This window comes from Anser anser (assembly GCF_964211835.1).
Source record: "Anser anser genome assembly, chromosome: 10".
Lineage (NCBI taxonomy): Eukaryota > Metazoa > Chordata > Aves > Anseriformes > Anatidae > Anser > Anser anser.
The window spans coordinates 6,497,502-6,517,876 of NC_139730.1; the positions used below are offsets into that span (position 1 = coordinate 6,497,502).

Here is a 20,375-nt window from a genome sequence, read left to right on the forward strand (position 1 = left end):
TGCATCAAGACCAAGTGCTACAGAGAGCAGGTGAGCCATGCTTGGAGGCTGCCTTCACATCTGCAAGTGCTTTATGGTCCTGGTGAGAAAAAGAGAAAGGAAGAGGGGGGATCCTCTGTAACGAGGTTGTTACCCATGCCTGGCACCGCAGCAAGGCTGTATAATGCCTGCTGCATGCCTTCCTCCCACAGGAAACGAAAACTCTGGGTGGGGATGACTGAAAGGGCTCTGGCTGGGGCACTGAAGACACAAGCTCTCAACAGAGTTGGGAGCCATGGATCAGTTTGGCAAATAAAGGAAAATGTCCAGGATTTTTAGCAAAATGAACAGCAAAGCCTCACCAGCAGATGCACTTGCATAGCTGGAGACTTGATTTATCTGGCAGAGAAGAGGCTAAGTTTACATTTGCTGGACTGTGCTTGGTGCATGACTTCTCTGTGACTCAGTTTCCTTTTTACTTGCAAAGGGTTGACTCTGACGGACTCGAGGACAAGCAGAAGACCAACCCTATTTCCTTTGGTCCCATCTATCCCTACCATGAGCACGAGCTGTAACAACCAGGCCCCAGGAGGAGGGAAGCCACCTCCTTTTGAGCCATACCCACCACCCACACCAGCATCACCAGCATGCTCAGAGCCCACAGAAGGAAGCTGCTCTCCCACTGACCCCATTTCTCCATGCAGTGCTGACCCAGAGCCCTATGCTTCACACAGCAGCAGCCCCAGAGCCATCCCAAGCTCAGACAGACATCCTCACCCTAACGTACTGATGAACTGCATCTACAACAGCACCTTCCCTACCTCCTGCAGTTTCCCCAGCCAGCACCACTCGCTGTGGGAGCAGCGCAGCAGAAGCAGAGGTGGATCTCCAGCTGCTCCTTGCCAGCAGCTGAACCAGGTGGCACCTGCCAGCAAACCCTGTCAAGACCCCTTCTCCTACCTGCACCGGACAGCTTCCCTCCATGCTGAGGATATTTCTTCTAAGCAGTTTTGTGTGCTCCACTGCAGGCCCATTCCCCGCCCCTCACAGAGCTATCTTTTGTTTTTCAATCCTTCCACTTGCTTTGCAGCACATTTCTAAATCATAACAGGGAAAAAAAAATCAATAACCACAACCTTCCCCCCTTTTAAACAACATCTATTTCCTTTTCCAGCCTCCTCCGTGAGGAACCAGCACCCTCCAAGGGCCCAACCAGAGCTTCTTCTCAATTAGGGTAATTGTCACCCAGCTGAGCCTGTCTCCCAATTGGGACCCATTAACACTCAATTAGGACAACCCCAGGCACCGCCATCCTCCCTGGTAGAGCTCTTCTGTCCATGTGCATGGGCCTGAACACAAAACCCTCTCAAGGCGGTGCAGAATTGCCCTGTAGTTGTCCATCCGTGGGATGTCTGGAAAGGCATGGACGATGATAATGAGTGTAACGAGCAGGCTGTGTTCTCAGCACATAGCTGCTCTCCTAGGGCCTGAGTGATGCAGTCAGCCTTGTCCCCGTGTCCCCTCCCGTTTTCTGAGGAAAAGGCAGAGATCTGGAAAGTGTCACCATGCAGAGCTAGCTTGTTCTTGGTGACATCAGGCTGGGGAGCAGTCCCTGGTGCCTTCTGCTATCTGCTAAGTCCGATATCTCACTGACTGAGATAACAGCACCTTGATTTCTCGTGGCCCAAAGTAGGCCGAAATCACCTTTTCAAGGGCTTTTTTTGTTGTATGTAATCATAAAGGTCAGAAAGCAAACAATAGCAACCCAGCGCACGGGAAACAAAAGTTCTTGATAATATTCCTTAACCTTGTGCTTTCTTTCAAGTCTTGATACACTTCGGCTGGCTGTTTGAAACTGATGTGTTGAAACACCTTCACACAGCCCATCGAGGCAGGGAGCTGAACTGGTTGTCCTCTGTGTCCTCTCCTCCACTGCTTCCAGAGCAGCCTCCTCCATCCACAGGCACCTCCGAGGATGCAGCCCCTGTTCAGCCACATAACCCCGGGGAGAGGAGAAACCAGCCCTCTCTCCACTTGAAGCTGTCAGCATTTTGCTGCTCCCCCTCAGGCTACTCCCTAAATACACCTTAAAAACCCTGTCAAACCCCCAGAAAAATTATAGATGGTCATTTTGCCCATAGGATTTGACCCACATCCACCTGCCTGCCTGTTCAGGCTGTGGGGCAGGAGCTGTGCCTCGCTCTGTTGTGCAGCCCCAAGCAAACCAAGGCTGCCAGGGAACGGCACTTGTGCCTTCCTTTCTCCCCTCTGTGATTTATTTCTGTGCCACACATCTCCAAACAGCATGTGAACTTTCGGTCTACTTTTACTATATACATTAAAATACCCATGTCTGCATTTCCATGTGTATATAAAAGCAGGGGGACAGGGAAAGGGAAATTTGTCAGATGACCTAGCAACTCCAAGCCAGCCAGAAGGCATTACTTCTCCCATGTTTCTGAAAATAGCTGGTGCACATTTGACTTCAAAGTAATAAACAGTACAGACATTTTCCAGCCATATTTATATCACCGTAGGAGGACTCAGCAGGAGGCTGGGTTAGTGAACAAGTTTTTCTCTTTGCTGCTTGTGCTCTGGATGAAGCTGAAAGAGTAGGTCCAGAGAAATCATCTGTTCTCAGGCACAAATCACTTTCTCTTCCCCCTCTCTCCTCTGTTGCTCGGCGAGGTTCAGGGAATACACATCAGCACCAAGCCCACCATGTCACCGCTGGGATCCAGCTCACAGGAGAGGGAGGGTCTGGCGATGCTCTGACAGCTGGGTTTTCTGGCTCTGCCTGGCGTGCGGATGCCACCTGTCCCAAGTGTCTGAAGTAATTTACTTCTAATTTTCGAGGTGTTTGAACCGATGATACTAATTTATGCCCAGGGTATTCGACACCTAGTGATTCTTGTTGGGACTGACCTTCTCATCACTCTGCTATTTAAGCCTGAAAATATTCTGCTCGTGTATTGAGATCAACCACGGTATGCCTGAAGCCTACCACTGCCTTTATGAGCAGTCTCCCAACTGGCACTTTGTCCTGTGGCTCCAGATGCCAGACGTCCCACCAGCATGGGCATCACACTGCCACTGATCAGTCACACACGACCCACTTGTGTCCTGCCTGGGGATGCTGTGATGGTGATGTGGAAGTGTCCTGGGGATCCCCAGGACTCCTAAACACGAGCGATGGTGAACCAGAGAGCTTGTTCACAGGGAACAGACACTCTCAGATAAAACCCCTCTTGGGAATTTTGCACCAAACTGTGGCTCCGAGAGCACTAACTCGGGCATACAGCGCCTTGTAAACAGACCTGTGATCATCACTCATCTTCGTGTGCTCTGCTTTGTTCATCCTGTACAAAGAACAAGAAAAGATGACTCAGGATATGTTCATGCTGGCCTGGAAATCAGAATCTCCTGAGATCTATAGCCATTCTCAACACTTACCCTTTCAGCAATCTCAGGAAAGCCATTTAACCATCCTGCCCCTGGTTCCTCTCCTGTAACAGAGCCCATCTATCACACCAACGGCAGCAATTCAGGCCGTTCTGCAGCTGACTGAAGGATGCACCCCACTTTGCCCTCTGCTGAGGCTGCCTATATCAGCTGCGGGGTGATCAGCATGGGAGGCTGAACCCCCCGGGTTGCACGGCTGAGCTTTAGCTTCTTTTTTATTATGAAGAAGCAGCAGCTTCTAAAAGGCATGTCGTAAAAGCCAGCCAAACCGTCAGCCAACCCAGCCACCAGAAAATAGAATTTTTGCCTAAGCTTTCCTTCCATATGTATAGGTGGGAGGAGGAATAGTTCTGCCCTTCCTGGATTGGGAGGTAGAAAATCATTTATACTATTTAATTAAAGACTTTAAAGTAGTTTTTCGAAAAGGAAAACCTTCAGCTGTTGCCGAACGGCAGCTATTTCTAGGGAGAACTTGGCCAAAGAGCCGGATGAGGACGCATCGCGCTGTTCCTCTGCAGGGCAGAAACAGGTGGAGGGGCCATCGGTCACCACATCAAAGCGGGGCTGGCGCCTTTGTAGTGCCCGTGAATGAGACTTATTTTATCCTCCTAACAAGTGGGCCCTGGGCGGAAGGTGGTCGCATCATTTCCCCGGCCTCTACTTTTAACGGAGGCGGCAAAACCAATCAACTTGGTGTCATCGACGGCTTTTGAGAGGTTGGCCAGGAATCTCCGGAGGGCACAGGGGACAATACAACCTGGAAAGTCCTCCTTCCTTTCAGCCTGCCCTGCACTTCCCCTCGCCTTGTTCTCCCTCTCCTCTTTATTAAGCTGCTTTTGTGGGCTTTCACCCATTCTCTCCTATAGTGAAAAAGTCCTAGCGAGCGAATCGCCGCCTCCTCCTTTTTTTTTTCCTTTTTTTTTTTTTTTTCCTTTTTCTGGCATCCTTTTTCAAAGAGGTGCTTTCAGGGGATCGCAGGGCTTTCAGCGTGCCGGGTCCCCGCCACGCCGCTTTGTCGGCTGCCCCAGCATTGTGCTTCCCAGGGCAGTGCAGGTGCAGCGGGGTTTTGTCTGGGTGTTAAACGCGGGCTAATTAGCCAGAGGGAGGGGAAGGGAGATTGCAGCATTCCTTGCACAGAGGCATTCAGGTTGCGCAGGCCCCGGGATTTGCCCGGTTAGCATGATTTCTGTCCCCACTGTAAGAAGGGAGAGCTTTCGGGAGGCAGGAGCACACCCTGCGTGGGCTCGCTCGCCTCCTCCGTGCTCTGCTATCAGGGATGGGGAGAATAAATTGCAATCGGCTCTCCGCAGCACTTCCACGCCCCAGGAATTGCGAAACAACACATCAGCTCAGGCAGCTGGGGAAAGGCAAACGCAGAGCCAAAGCAACCCAAATAATCCCCGCGTAAAAACACCACGTGCAGCCCTGGCAGCGGGGGCTCGCGAGTGAGGGTCTGCCCGGCCTGCAACAGGTTTTCTTCACAAGATGTCACAGAAATAAATCTGTAATGTACACCATGCGCATTCACTCCGGGTATTTGTTTTAAAAGACACGAGCCCTACCTTGGTTTCACTCGTCACTATAAAAGGAAAAAAATAAAGGGATCGAGGTAAGCAAAAATAGAAGCAGCTCAACCCAGACCAAGAACACCAGTGGCAGCAATTTCACCAAATAACAAGCAGGATTTTCATCCCAGGTGCCAGCCTGTGCTAGCTCGGAGGCTCAGGGCAGCATGTGAGCTTGCACCGAGCAAACCACACCGACAGCCCGGGAGCCAGGGTACAAACCTCCGAGGGCTGGTAGAAAAAAAATGAGGAGCTGGGAGAGGAGGATCAGCCATCCCCTTGGGTCCTCTGACCTTGCATTTCCAGTGTGAGGGTTTCTCCATATTCACGTCTCCAGGTTGTGAGCCCAGCCAGGTCAGAGCAGATTCCATGTTGACTTAGCAGCATTTTACATTTATTTTGGACTCACTTGGTGCTGGTGCGAGTAACTGCGTCAGTATCAGAGAATCAGGGGAGCAAAGATGTGCAAGTGAAGCAAAATAAGCCGTACCAAATCTGTGAGGGAGCAGCTCCAAAAAGTCAGTCAAGTATTTTTGATCTATAGAAATCATGCATCTGCATCAAGTCTTGGTCTAGGTAAAAGTTGCTAGATAACTCTGCCACAGGTCAGGTCAAAAATTGAAAATCTCCTATTAGATTTCCCCCATCAAACGAAGGACGAGTTTGCAGAGATCATGTTTGTGGGAGTTTTCCACAAAGGGTTTCAGGCAACATAAAATGTTCCTGGCAGCACTTTCAGCTGTGTGTCCCAGAGACACTTAACTCTGTACTTAATTCAGGTTTAATAGGCTGCGATTATATTAAATAAATACCAGCTGAACTGATTATTTAATACCCAGTTATAGCTCTTTAACGGCCGTGCGATTGACTGCTACATCTCAATAAACGTACATTTTTCATCGATTGCCTGGCATTTTATTTAACATCCCATAATTGGCCTCCGCAAGCCTCGGACCTTTGAAGCCCTGCTGGGGGTCACCGCAGCCTGCTGCACGCTCCCCATGGTGGCAGCAGGAACGGACCCAGTAACTTCCGAGCGACTCCTGGCAGGCAAATGTGCTTCCCCCTTCCTCTCCTGTGTGTTTTTTTTGGGATGCAGGTGGTTTCTTCGCATCTCTCCCGAACTCATAGAGCAGCTCGGTGCCGGCGAGGCAGCTGCGTTCTTCCACCCCAGCGCTGGCCTCCCCTCAGGAAGTCGGAGATCATCCTGCTCTCAACAGGCTGTAAAGAGTTTAAAGCTTTGAGAGGCTCTAGAAATGGATAATCCGGATTTTTATACTTTAAAATTCATAGTCCCGTGCCCGTTGGTGCTTTCAGTTCCCCGGCAGATATTTTTGTTTTCCCCTTCCCTATCCTGCAGCTCCTTTGAAGACGCTTACCCAGCTAGGAAGCATCTTCATTGCAGCGCTGTCAGGCATCTGAGATGATCAGAAGATGTCTAAATAAGAAGTTGCTTCTAAAACCTGCCTCCATTCGCTACCCAGTGAAGTGAATAACAAGCTGTTATTAAAAGCACATTTGCTGAGATCTGACAACTGTGCAACAGATACACGCCGCTTCTGCTGCGGAGCTGTTTAACCCAGCTAATCACTTCGCATCTCAAAAGGCAGTGTCAAAATACAAATGATACGTACCAGTATCTAATTACTTTCTGCTGTTGCTACAAACAAAATGGGGTTTTAAGGGATGCATTTTGCAGAGGCTTTTATCTGAGCATCCCCAGGAACTGCGAGCAGTGCCATTTCCAAGTAGTAGAACCACCAAATTTCCGTGTTTTGTCAGAAATTCCAGGGTGCACAGCAAATAATGGGTTATTTGTCTGATTTGTGCGTGTCGGTGTAAGGTCAGGGAGCCTGAAAATATAGATGTCGTTTGAAAAATGGAAAAAAAAAAGTGTTTTGGTTTTTTTTTCCCCACTATTTAGTGCCCTTCTAGAATAACAAAGACAAACCCCTCCACATTGCTGGCTGGTGGGAGCTGCACTTCCCTATTCAGACGGCAGTGCTGAAGCTGGTAGTTATAAATGCTCAGGAGCTAATAAACACTTCTCGGGATTTAGCACTGGAGAACCACGTGGTAAGGAATAGACAATTCGTTATTATCATCCTATGCAACCCCTTCCTTAAAATGCCCTGACGTGACTACTCAGGCAATAAATCGGCTTTCTTTTGCCAACATGCTAAAGCCCATCTCCGTACCATAAAAGCATTTTTTTTCCATATTCTATCTCCATGTAAAGGCTCCATGTGCAAGCAGGCACATGTACATGCAAAAAGAAAACACAGATCTCGCATCTCTGATAAATAGTTCATTTTGTGAGCTAATACTCCTCAGAGCAAGTGGAGAAGTCTTGTCCTCACCCAGCCAGCATGGTCTTCATTTGCTCTACATTTTCCTGACCCTGTCACAGCTCTGCACCATTCCATCATATGGTCGAGGTATTAATTCACTATTTCCTGCATTATACAATCCCCACTTCCTTTCCAGTTTTCTCACTCTAATGATGCTATAATAAAAAACAGAGGTAATAATGAAATTGGAAAATAGTGTAATTTCTAGCTGGCAAAGGGAATTGCTGGAATAGAGTGGAGTGCGGCTCTGGAAGCTGCTTTACTACTAGCTTATTAGATGAGGGGATTGAACAGTGTTTGAATGAGTACTTGTGAGCTGCCTCAATGACCTGCCAGAGCAGCATGCTGGATCCCAAAACCAGCAGGCACAGAGCTGATGGCCAGGTAGAGCAAAGAATCAACGGGGCAGATGGAGTTATATTCAATTTTAACAGAGAAAATCCCTCAAATTGTTTTGTTTTTTAATGAGGTTAAGATAAAAGTGTTGTGTGCTCCCAAATAAAGGACTTCAAGATGCAGGGCACTGCTGTATCAGGCACAGGTTTTCTTCAGGGGAGCCACTCTTGATTGCACTTGAATAAACAGGATCTGAATCAGGACATTAAAATGAAGTTTTAATGAGCAATTTGGAGATAACGTTTCAGCACACCCAGAGACACACCTTCCCCTTACGCTCTGCCCCTCAGCTGATTTTTAACACTTCATCCATGCGCCTACGACAATGCCTTGTACAGATGCCTTTTCCCAAAAGGAGTCCTCATGATGCAGTTACAGATACCTGTCAGCTGGCTGGCTTCAACTTCCAGCACTCCTAATACCAGGCAAAATGACATTTCAAAAGCTGCGTGCTCTTAGGCAATGTAGTAATATCCTTCAAACCTTATTTGTGGGCTGAGTTTGTCGTTGGAGGACTCCAGGCAATGTGAAATGCAAGGGGCTTGTTTGAGCTCTGGACAGAGGGTGTCTGAAAGCTGCACAGATTGTTGCTACACTGTTATGAGGATGTTACAGAGGGCAAAGAATTTGCTGCTTTAAAGAAAAACCAGGCATTTCCCACACCCGTGGGCTCTCCTGCAAGCCCTGAGAGCTCACATTGAGCATCCAGACTCGTGTCGTGTCCCAAACAAGAAATCCGTGTTGGGAAGACAGAGGGAGAGAGCAAATGTCATCTGTCCCAGTGAAACAGGAGTCTGCAGCCAAGCCCTCGGTCAGCACTGGCCAGCCAAACCCCTGCGATCAGGGCACATTTGGGGGCAATAAACAGCACCCAGCCGGCTGCAGCTCAGCCCCCAGCAGCTGGGTGTTGGCATCTGGAGGCTTTTAAAGTCCAGCAAGAGCCTACTTAATGGGAGCAGCATTTACACAGGTGACAGTAGGCTGCAGCTGGGCATGGAGGAGGGGACAGCTGGGCGGGTGATGGAGCAGAGGTGGGGACACCAGACCCCACTGTCCATCTCTCCATGCTCACAGCACTCTCCAGCAGCAGCAGGAGAGGACGTCCCCTGCAAGGGGAAGCAGATCCCAGGCTGCAGCAGGTACTGGGCAGAGCGAACAGAGACATGCATTGCTTGTTTTTCCTCCGAAGGGAATTTCGTGCTGTCACTTCTGCATTTTGATCCAATAGCTGTCACCTGAAATTGGCAGTTTCCAAGCCTGTAACAGCCCCGTTCAAGACCTGCCAAAATGCCTGATGGATACAGGATCTGAGTGACCCGACCTTCCGACTCACCTCAGCTTTTCCATGGTCTGTGTTCAGGTGTGGTGGTGGTTTCATTTGTTCGGGGTATGAGGGCAGAGATAGGTGGCCGTCAGCTGATGATATCAGGTCACATAATTTGCTTTTAATTTATATCTGTCCTCACAAAGAATGTCTGGTGGGGGAATGCAAAGAGATCTGAAAACAAAACAATGGCTGCAGGTGGGAGGGATGTACAGAATATGCAGTCCTCTCCCTGCAGTACAAATCAGCCTCTGCTAAATCCCTCGGCAGACATCAGCAGCTCCTGTGGGCTTCAGACCATCAGATAAGCTAGAAGAGGATGTAGGTAGCCTGAGTGGTTAGAGCCAAACTAGAACCAGTTTGGGAGCAGGTATCCGGAGACAGAGAAAGCCAGAGTTGTGAAAAAGCACAAGGCTGGGCTGCAGGGATGCTCAGGGGACAAGGACAAAGTGACCGGGGGCAAGACCCAGGGAACAGCTACAGCAAATGGCACATCACAAAGGCAAGAGGAACTGGTGGAGGTGCCCGATTACCTCTGCCAGTGATGGGGAACGGCTAGTCCCAGTCCTGCCAGCCTGATCCAAAACTGGTTTGCCCAATGGTCTTACCCAGACACAGATGAATAAACAGTCTCTCCTCAGGATGCTTGTTAACTGCAGCTTGCTGTGTTTCATCTACAGCTCCTTCTACTCTGCAAATGCAAGAGCAGCCTGTGTTAATTAATCCTGAGATGCTATGAGTTTCCTCTGCCTCTGCACAGTCACACTTGACCTCTGCATCCACAGAAAGGCTGCCCCCTTGTAATGTATTTATCTCCAGATTTCATCCCAGCCGTGTTCAGCCATCCTGTCTGTGCAGGACGGGCCCTCTGGAAGCAGCACGAGCTGTTTCCTTCCTCTGAACTTACCCCTGCACCCGCACCAGCAGCTCCCCTTCCTCCGCATGGGGGGAAGGGTTCAGTCCTGCGCCTTTGCGTGTGCGGCCACCAGTTTGCACGGGCATACGACCAGTATCAAATTCAATCACAACAGTCAGTGATCCTGTGCCGCTGTCCTTCCAGCATCCCTGCCTACTCACCAGAGCACTGGCTGCAAACAAATATCTGCATCTCCTCCATTCTGACGTCCGGTTATTCCAGTACAGGAAGGGTCAGCTGGCTGTGCGCTTTCTCTATAGCTGCTTTTTTAACAACAGTGATTCAATCTCAGCTACAAAGTTTGTGTTCAGTTGTTGCTGTGCACAAAACCCACTTGCATCTCCTGCTTTGTCACGCAAGGCTTCCCTGGGCTTGAGGTTCAGTTTACAACTGGCAAGAGCATTGTACTCTTTTGGGTGGCAGGAATGTACCAGATTCTCATTCACACATTGAATTAACTGGTCTGAATCCCAGTACAGACAGGGGAGCCAGCATGGGAAAAGCCCCAAGTAAAGCAAATGCTCATCCAGATTGATTTCATTGCAATGCCTCCGTTCATATCAAGGCTTAGCTGGGATCCGCATGCTTATTTCCAGTGCAATAATAACTAGAGTAAACCTCGCTATCTCAAAGAGTCAGGGTGAAATACTTAAAACCATCTGAGAGCACCAGTGCTCACTCCCAGCTCCATCCCCTGCAGCAGGAGGAGGACGGAGCCCTTTGCCTCGCTTGTCCCCACATGGTCTGGGGGCACAGCCAGGTCCTGCCAGCAAACTCTGGCCAGCAAGGAGAAAACCCATCACCAAACCACGCCATTCCTTCAATAAGAGATTTGACTCACCACCTTATTGCCAAGGGCACTAAGGACATAGAGCTGAAGGTGAGACCAGCAGAGAATTCATGCTCCAGAAGGCGAAAGCTGCTTTGAAACGCTGTAAATGTGCAGAGCACAGAAGACCTTTCAGTCCTGAGCACCAAGATCTCAACCTGATAAAGAAACAGCGAGATCCAGAGCAAGACTGGTACCTGATGACCGCCCATCGGGCTCTGCATCCCTGTTCAGCAGGTGGAGGCATCACGTGGAGATGGGCTCTGCAAGAGGACGGGACACTTGGACGTAAAGAGCAAAACTGGGATGTAAGCAGGGATAGCTAGGAGATTGGACTGGATCACATCACCACGGTCCCTCCTGGTCTTGTGGGTGGTGAATATTGGATCCCAAGAGTGCATCTCCCGAAGCGAAGGACCCCCACACCTTCAGGTTTGTTTCCAATATGAACAAGCCTCAGGAGAGATGGTGTGGGGGAAGCTGCTCCCTGTGTAAGGTGAGGCCAATACTCAGCATTGCCATTCAGTTATTCAAATCTGCTAACAGTGGGAAACCTTTACAAACCTCTCCCTGGGGTATCTCCACCAGTTACCTAGAAACCCAGAGTGAGTTTTATGAGCAGAAAATATGTTGGGAGGCATGTTTGCCTCATCTGCTTTAAAAAGGAGCTATTTTCCCCTTTTCCCCACCCAGCAATTTCATTAGCTGAGAACTATTTATGGGCTTTAACCCTCCCTCTCTTCTTTGCAGCCCACATTTCCAAGCCTCAAGAGCATCCTGGCCCCTTTCACTTCCAGGTTTATGGCTTCACTCAGAAGCAATCTCTACAAGCTCCTGTGGTATCTACAGGGCTTTCTGCGAATAAGCAGCCATTCAGAAGCCTAATACCTCTGCAGCTACCCAGAGCCCTCCAAGAAACCAACCTGAGGGATGGACTTTGCCTGGGGCTGAATGGCTGTGAGGGTAGGGGAGCCCTACCAAACCCGCAGGAATTAAATTCCAGACCATAATTGAGCCCAGTGAGTTTTTCAGCCGATTGTCCCCTCCTTTTGTCCGCAACCTTGCTGAGTTTCTTTGCAGCGTGTTTGCTGAATATCGCAGAGCAAACAGTCCAGGAGCCAGCGCATTGTCCCCGCACAACAAGCCGGGCTTTCACGTTTCATTCATCATTTATGGCTTGCAGGAGCCATTCCCCAAAGTTTGCACATCGCCTTAACAAAGCAGAGGGGGCTCGGTGGCACGCAGGAAGGCGAGGGCATTAGCCTTTCACCTTCCCAGGCCTTGGCTCAAATCCTGGCTCAGGTTACCAAAGAAAGCGAGTCTGATGGGCTCCGACCACCATCTGCAGGGCTGAGCAAGGGCTGCCTCCCCAAAAGAGGCAGGCAGCAAATGGGAGCATCGCATCACACCCAGCCCCAGCGCACGGATGGAGACAGGGCTCGTACCTTCACAAACCGCCCCCATCTCTTGGGAGCATCACGCAGGCAAGCAGCGGTGGGAAGATGAAGGCAGGATGGGGAAGGATTGACTCGGGCTGACTGGTCTTTTCCAGCCTAACTCGACCAGCTTAAAACTGATCCTTTCTCTCTTTGCCATTTTGCCTCTCTCTGTGACACATGATGCAGCTAGAAGTAGAAGAAAAAAATAAAATGATAATTTAACTACACTGCAAAATAGCTAGGATCATCACTTTGCTTCGGGGGGGCTCTGCTCTGCGTGGAGCTGTGCTGCTGAGGGATTTATTTCTTTAATTACACGAGGAGGAAGCAAAAAGAATTGATTCTGGAGAGAACCCAGGACCCAAAAAAAATCATCTCAAGCACTTCATACTGTTCCTGGAGATAAGGCTGAGCTTGGCACTCAGAGGTGTATTTTTAGAGGAGAAGTTTTGACTATTCCTCCTTATATTTAACCGTAACCACCAGCTGTGAGTTTCTGCAGCAGCCTTCCAGGAAGAGTATTGGGGACAAAAAACACAGCTTTAACGACGAAGGCATAGCAGTTTATGAAAGTTTAGGGTGTGCCTGCCAACAGGGGAGCAGAGTTTTTAAATTCATCTAAGATGTGGCCTATTTAGGGATCTGAAGTACGCTTAAATTGCTCGTGTTTACAAACCAGTAACGTTCTGCTTCAGCTCAGGCAGAAACGAAGCTGAGATTCCCAGGAGCTCTCAAAGAGGACATCGCTGAGGGCAAGCAGACCTTCCAGCACTTCTGCAAGAAAAGTGGGGTGCCCAGGCATGGTGCACGACAAGGGCAAGCATTCAGAGGCAAGCAGCCTTACCGGTGAGGGATGGGGTTGGGCCACCAGCTGGGTTTGTCTTCTCACCCATTCTCAAGGCCAGACTCAACCACCAGGCACAAAATCAGCTCCCACAGTTGTGTGTTAGAAGGAGGCAGCCTCAGGTGGGTCAAGAACCTGTACACCAGAGGCTTGCTCCCCCTCCAGCACGTAGCTCCAGGCCCTCAGCAGCTCCCCTTGCTCAGCCCGCTGTGGGCACCACCCAACAAACATTGGATACAGACAACCCAGAGCCAAACAGCATGAACAGGACACCTCTGGTTTGGGGGAATCCAGGTTTTTAAGCCCGCTTACCTTGGCCATGAAGGCACCCCACTGGGGCTGAGCACAGGACCATGCTTTCCCCACCCATCTCAGCTCACTGCTGCTTTTTTCCAGGAGGCAGAGACCACCACAGCTGCCGGGCAGCCCCGGCCCGCTGGTGCTATTTTCCCTTTAGGTATTTCTTTTTCCCTTTGTGGGGTTAAAAAACAAACAGAAGGCCCTTTGCACCTGGTGAGGAACGGCTGTTTGTTTAGACAGCCAAATGAAGTCATCGCTGAGAAACGATGCCCTCACACCCCCTTTAATGCTCGCTTGCCAGAGACCATAATGGAGTGAAGTGACCCATTGCCACCCACAGCTGTCCGATACACCCCGCAACGCTGCTGCTGCTGCTTCCATCCCCTCCAACCAGACAAAAGCCACATTGTCCTTATCGCTGTCATTTCATGAAAAAAAAATAATAATCTCCCTAGGATGAAAGGGAGGTGGGAATTGCTGCCCAATTTCCCTTGCCGTTTGCCCTGAGAGCCTTCTGGTGCAGCACCAGGACCACGGCCCCAGCACCGCACCGACCCTCAGCCCAAGCAAAGTTGCCCTAAAGGAGCTCCGTGCTGTAACACCGCTCTGCTCCTCGAGACGAATGGAAAACGAAGCATTTTTAATTTGCATTTTAAAACAAAGGCTTCTGATATCCAGACCATTAACTTGGCTACGAGGCTCTCACAGCAGAACTTGTTACACACACTGTGTTCTGGTGTCATTAAGGTATATTAAATGCTATTAATTGCGATGCCTCGCTATTATGCTATTTGGAGACTCGCCACAAGCCCACTTCCACCTAAACCTGTATTACGCTGTGAACCTCGGAGGCATTTTAAACATCTCGTACAAAATTCATGAAGGTGAAAAGGAGCCTGCCTTTTTTTCCACCGACTTGAGTGGCCAGGGAGCCTGCCCAAAATCCAGCCCAGTCCGGGGTTGATCCCCAGCACCAACATCATCTCAATCCAACCAGCCAAGCCCCCATTCAAGCCCAGACAATTACCATGCTTTATATACACCTTCCTTCTAATGAATATAGGCTTACGGACACCTCATGCATTATTCACCAAGGTGTGCTTATTATGATTGCAATGATTTAAGGCAGTTTGTTACAGGCACAGCTCTGAGTGATTGCGATCGATGGAAGAAACAAGAAGAAGCCAATCTGCATGGAACAACAGTCCTGGTCCTCAGGGGCTGTGCTTCCCTGCTTAACCCTTCCCAAGCAGGCAGCAAGAGAGGAGAGCACTCCTCTGACTGACGCACATGGCTGGTGATCCTCCCTCTTGTCCTCCCTGCTGCAGTCTAGAGTGAAGATGCTTGTGAATGGGTGATGCAGCTCCTCCAGCTGCTTTTTGGGGGGCAGGATCCCTCCTGCTGGCACAACATCCTACTGGTATTTAATACATACATCGGATGTGTCTATAGTCTGCTCGCTAGCATGCGCTGTGCCTCCACCTCCAGATATTCAAAAGCCTCCATCTCTTCTTCAGGAATGAGTTTAGAAACAGAGCAGCTTCTGCTGCTTGCTGTGGGGATGAGCAAGGTAGCAGAGACGGAGCAGTTCGTGCAGACAAGTTGCTGGACACTGATTCCTGCTGCCAAAAGGCACGGGGAACTTACTCCACAGAAACTAGGAGGAGGAAGGGGGAAGGATGTGGAGCAGCCTTGCTCCCTCCCAGGCTTAAGGATGCAGTGACCCCAACTCTTTGCACCTGCTACCTCTTCACATACCTAACTCATAAGAAAAATTGCAGCTCAGCATTTGCTCCGGAGCTGCACCAGATCTCTGAACTGGCCAGGATGACAAGCTGACGTCACTGTGATGTCCCCCCAAAACAGCGTGAAGTCCCAAATGCCAGAAACTTCACACCCGTACCCTGAGGAGCCGACAGCTCTGCCCCCCTCCCCTCCTCTGGATGGCACAGCTCAAGGAGGGTGACTTAAGGGCAGCCAGCGAACACTGCTCTGGATTTATCCCACAACTCCTCACACGAGGCATGTCCACAGATGCCTTTCCCCACCAAGGACACAACCGACCGCAGGCTGGTGCTTAGCTTTTGCACGGGAGCTTCGGACGGGACCCGGCGCACAGGAAACATATTCATTACTTCAAAGGGGAAGCAAACAGGATGTCTGGACAAAGCACCAAATAAAAGGCTAATGACACAAATGGATATTTAATACAATGACTTCCTCCGATTATCCTATAAGGAAACACTTCAAATGCTGCCCATTTTGTACATCCTGCATCGCTGCAATACGCTCCAGAGTCTTGGGGGGGAATTTTCCACACCGTGCCCTGGCGAGGTGGGGCTGTGTGCTCTTACCTGCCTGATGCAGACAGGAGGGCAAGGAACGCAGAGCCTGCGCAAACTGCTTCCAGACCTGGGATGCTCGGCCACGAAGCAGGGCCCTTCCTCCTCATCATCATCATTTTTCCCCCCCCTTACTCTGTCCCCATCACAGCCAGTGGAGCAGCAGGAGCTGGGGATGGAGCAGCACGGGGATGCCACCACTGGGGTGAAAACCCAACACTCAGCCTCTCCAGGACCATCCTGCTGAGCCATCCCCAGGGTGGTTCTGTGCTGGGGGCACTGCCCAGAGGTTAGCTGAAATCCCAGCTTAGTTTAAGCCAAGACAGGATTTCATTAGCACAGCGCTTGTTCCGCATGCTGCTGTTGATCTCTCTGGAGAAAAAGCCAACTGAAGCCTTTCGCTTCATGACAAGAGGGGAGGGGAAAAAAAGAGACGAGAAAAAAATAGTTTGGTTTAAAAAAAATTGTTTCCAGAGTCACCGTGACCTGATGATTGCTTTGGGTTAAATTAATCCAACCCAGCATAATTGGCCAAGAGGCCAGCGAGAGCAATACGTAGGAGAACTGAGATTAGGTTCTTTGTTGCTGGAGAGAGAAGCCTGAAAACTCTTAGAAAATGACTTCTCATTTCTCCTTGACTTTTTGATGCTAAAAAAAATATATAATCAAGTGACAATTGAGATCTATACAGTTACCGAATAGCAAAATTACAATCCCATTAGGAACACAAAGCTGAATGATTGAGAAAAGTCCTTTCTAGTTTAAACTCGTAGGTTTTGCTAACAGATATTTCACTCCAGTGCCTAGCCAGCACTTTGTTTAAAGGAGGTCTTTGTTAATATTTTGATTAAGTTCATAAACATTATTAGGCAAACCTACCTCTTCCCAGCCAAGGAAGACCTCCTAGCAAAAATCAGAGAGAAAGTTTGACAGTCCCAGAAATTCTCAGATAAAGAAATAAGCAGAAGAAAAACAATGGAAATTCCCTCAACCTAAACAGTCTTTAACTATTTCAATGAAATTAAATACATAAATAAAATAAAGACAGATTAAACAACAAATTCCATTACAGGCTGTTTTCAAGACACTGTCCTTCCATTAAAGGAAAGCTATAGTCTGGGGAGGAAGAGAAATATTTCCTAATGCCTTTTGAAATCTGACTTTCTTCCAGCAATTTATACGCTGCTTGTCAGGATGATTCCACCAGGAAAAAAAAAAAAATACTCCTATTCTTCATTTCTTAGCAGCATCCCTGGAATGAGGCTTCTTTTCCTGATGCAATAAAGATAGCTTTGACCAGTCCGGCCATCCCTGCTAGTCATTAAACTCTGGTATCTTTGAACACGGTGTGAATTATTGTTATTTCTGTATCTGTGATGCAATAGCAGCTTTCTACCCATCTCGAGTTGTGCCTGAGCTCGAGGGAAAGGGGCTCATTCAATCCCATCTTTGCTGTACAGCTGCTTTAGGAAAGAAGCCAGTTAATGTTCATTTCCAGGCCAAGAAAAATAATTTTTAGGGATGAGATAAGACAGAATCTGATCCTGTGTTTACAGCTCCCATCGCAACCGAGGCCAAGCTCACAGACCTGTGGGAAAGCCTCGCAGTCTCCCAGAGCATAGGTGTCACCATGAAGACAGCTTGCCCCAAAGGGCTAACGCTGCTCCCCTCCGACCGCCTTCCCTGGGGCAACGCAGGGGATTAGCTGGTCTCATTATTCGATAGCTCAGAGCTCCCCATGGATTCCCCCATACTGCTGACGCTCAAAAATTACAATTAGTTGCAACCCGTGTTCACAGTGGGATGAGACCCCTGGCAGCATCCTTAGCAGGCAGAGGGGCAGCCTGGGGACCCATTACCTGCTCAGGAGCACCGATGGAGAAACCACGATGCAAAATCAAAGACCACCTTCACTGAGATGCAAGGTCACCTCCTCTCACAAGAGCCCCAGCCTCTACCAGCTCCTCCAGCCGAATAAATAAGCTCTGCTCCCTTCGCTAACAATTCGGCAGGCTGATGCTCATCAGCCTCGTCAGCATCCACCTCCAGCTGCAAGCAGATCACCCAGCAGAGGAGGTTAAGTGTCACTGGAGCTCGGCAGCAAGATTGGACCTGCCCTTCTCCAGCTGCATCCGTTGTGCTCTTGGGGCCGGGCCAGGCTCAAGACAGAGGATCTGATGGGGTGGAAAAGGAAATTCTGTGCATTCCTCGTCCATAGCCTACATGCCAAGTGAAATGCAGCGATGAGCAGCCAGACCAGAGTGCTCGTATGAGCCTTCGTTCAAGCTGTATGAATTGCAACGGGTGTGAAGCAAAGCTGCCAAGCTGGGTCCAGAGAAGCCAGGCCGCCCAGGGCTGTGAAAGCCTTGCCCTCCAGTGCTAGTGTAACAGGTGAAACGTTAGGGAGACTGTAAATCCTGGGGTACGCCCTCCCAGGACTGAGTTCTGGCTTAGGAAAAGCACCTGCCCTGAAATGTTCTGAACATGTGAATTTAATTTTCTTTGACCTTTTCATCTCTCCTTAGCCAGGCACAAAAATATCCTCCTCAGAGAAAAATTCCTGCCTGGAAATGATGGCCCTTTTTTTCCCAAGGCCTTTAAAAAAAAAAAAAAAGTTGCTTGTCTTCCAGAAGTCTGCTGCAAACAAGCAATGCACCAGCTGCCTATTCAAAAAAGAACAAGTTCTTTTTTCTCTATCAGTGCTCCTCCATGCTCATACTAGCTATATGTCTAAAAACATGAGTGTAATGAAATTTAAACACGACAAGAAAATCCAATATGATTTGATGATCAACACTGGAAAAAAATCAGCTTTATGTCCCCTGCTCCCTCCTGGTGGTGCATTATTAACTGTGCGAATAGCGGTGTCCCACAAGCAGAGTTGAGGCTGCAAATCACCGTGTCCTAACAAATATTGGTGTGCATGGCTTCCCTGCATAGACACATCTACTTCCAGGGTTTTGGTTTGGTCTTTATTTTTATTTTGTGAGGGACGGGGATGCTCATCCCTCACAAAACGTTACCTGTGCCTTCCCGCCCGAACCCAGCAGTTGAGGCACCGAGGCCCTGGGGCACCGCATCCATCGTCACCCTCCTTCCACCCAGGGTCGGTGACTTGCACAGGGCATCAGCTCTGCTCCAGGACAGGCTGGAAAGAGCTCACAGTCAGGGCTGTGCTCAGAGGCTTCTGGCACTTTCACCTCTGATTCCGCGACAGCACTGGGATCGGAGGCCTGGCGTTTGAAAACTTCCCAGCTGAGCTAAAATCCCTCGGGAACATAATATGGCTGGGAGATGGTGCCAGCAGCGAATGTGAAACGAGCTGCTCAGAGGAGTCTTTCAGGAATTTGGTTGAGTTTTATTGGCATCACCCACACCGTGTTTTCTTCACCACAAAAACAATGTTTCTGCCACCGCTACCACTAATTTCACTCCACGGCTTGTAAGAGAGCTCCTGTCTTTGGAAATCTCTTTCCTGAAAGGGTTCAAAACCCTCCTGTTTGCACCCTTCAATGCGGGACCGGCCTCAAGCCACGGGGCAGGTGAGGGACCCAGGTGACTTTGTGGTCACCTCTGGGTGATGCTGAAGTGTCCCATCCGTGCAGAGGAAGGGGCGACCCTACTAGCCCTGCTGCAAGCCAGGAGGGGAGGAGGATGAATTTGAGGGTGGAAAACGCAAAGTCAGCAAAGTCAGGCACCATTACAGGATTTCTTAAGAGGTCGGTGAACTCTAAGTACCAAGGTACCAGAGCATAAATTATCCCCGAGCAGCGGACCTAAGAACACTTCTGTGCCCTCAAGAGGAACAGTTTCAGGCCGAGATGTCTCTGAGCTCCAGCCAGTCGGGCTGGGGGCACCATTCCTCTTAGAGGAATGGTCACAGGGTGCTGATAAATCCCAAGGAGCAGGAGATAGTTGGTAGAGACGTCATACAGGGACATTTGTCTACTGAAGGGCTTAGTTAACAACTGCATCTGGTGACAGTGACCATGTGCTTCATGTATTTGTGCAGCATAAATGGCTTTTGGTGTTTAAACTCGCCTGCCCCAACACTTTTTTTCAGCTGGATACGACTCTCTCAGCATCCTTCCCAAACCGTCCCTCAGTTCAGCCTGCTACACACTGAAGTTGGCGTCCATTAGTGCTGTTTTCTGCTGAAACTCAAGGTCACATTCTCCGGGCCTAAACAGACAATGTAATACCCCGGGATAAACATCACCAACAATTTTTGTTTCTTGGGTAGAGCGGAAAATTCCCCGGAGAAGTTTCCAGCCCACGGGAACAGGAGGCACTGTTCTCGCCGGGTTGGTGCAGGGGCTGGTCTTCTGTTAGGGGACAAGCGGCCCCCAGACCCACAGCTTCTCTTCCACATTTCTTCCCAGAAAACATCTGTGGTCAGGAAGAGACTTGCAGCACATGTGCTGAGGGTAAACAACCGCACTTCTTTTAAAGCAGTTTGCAAATGAGACTACAATAGCATGGACTGAACTCAATGTCCTAAAGGAGTTATTCCAGCCCCGTGTCCCCTGCTCCTGTTCCTTTGACCTTGCCTTTCTAACGTTAACACATACCACGCATTTTTCCAAAAGCAACCAGCAGAATGGGACGTTTCGCCGCATTTGATCCTC

General features: G+C 49.4%; 1 protein-coding gene across 6 annotated transcripts in view; it reads right to left on the reverse strand.

Moving 5' to 3' along the window:
* Window positions 1–20,302, reverse strand: part of LOC310904726 (uncharacterized protein) — a 59,527-nt gene extending 39,225 nt beyond the window's left edge. For 2 of the 6 annotated variants that reach the window (XR_014588572.1, XR_014588573.1), the window contains exons 1-3: window positions 17,607–20,299; window positions 10,835–12,447; window positions 940–3,338 (exon numbers count right to left, since the gene is read on the reverse strand). Coding sequence is in view for 1 of the 6 variants with exons in the window: in XM_083849897.1 (XP_083706023.1) it covers window positions 940–1,013 (74 nt within the window). In the remaining 5 variants the exon portion in view is untranslated. Of the gene's footprint in view, window positions 1–939; window positions 3,339–5,299; window positions 6,228–6,640; window positions 7,946–8,812; window positions 8,989–9,086; window positions 12,448–17,606 lie in introns of those variants that run through there. The other 4 variants (XM_083849897.1, XR_014588574.1, XR_014588575.1 and 1 more) reach the window with 4 other exon arrangements.
* Window positions 20,303–20,375: the final 73 nt, after the last annotated feature.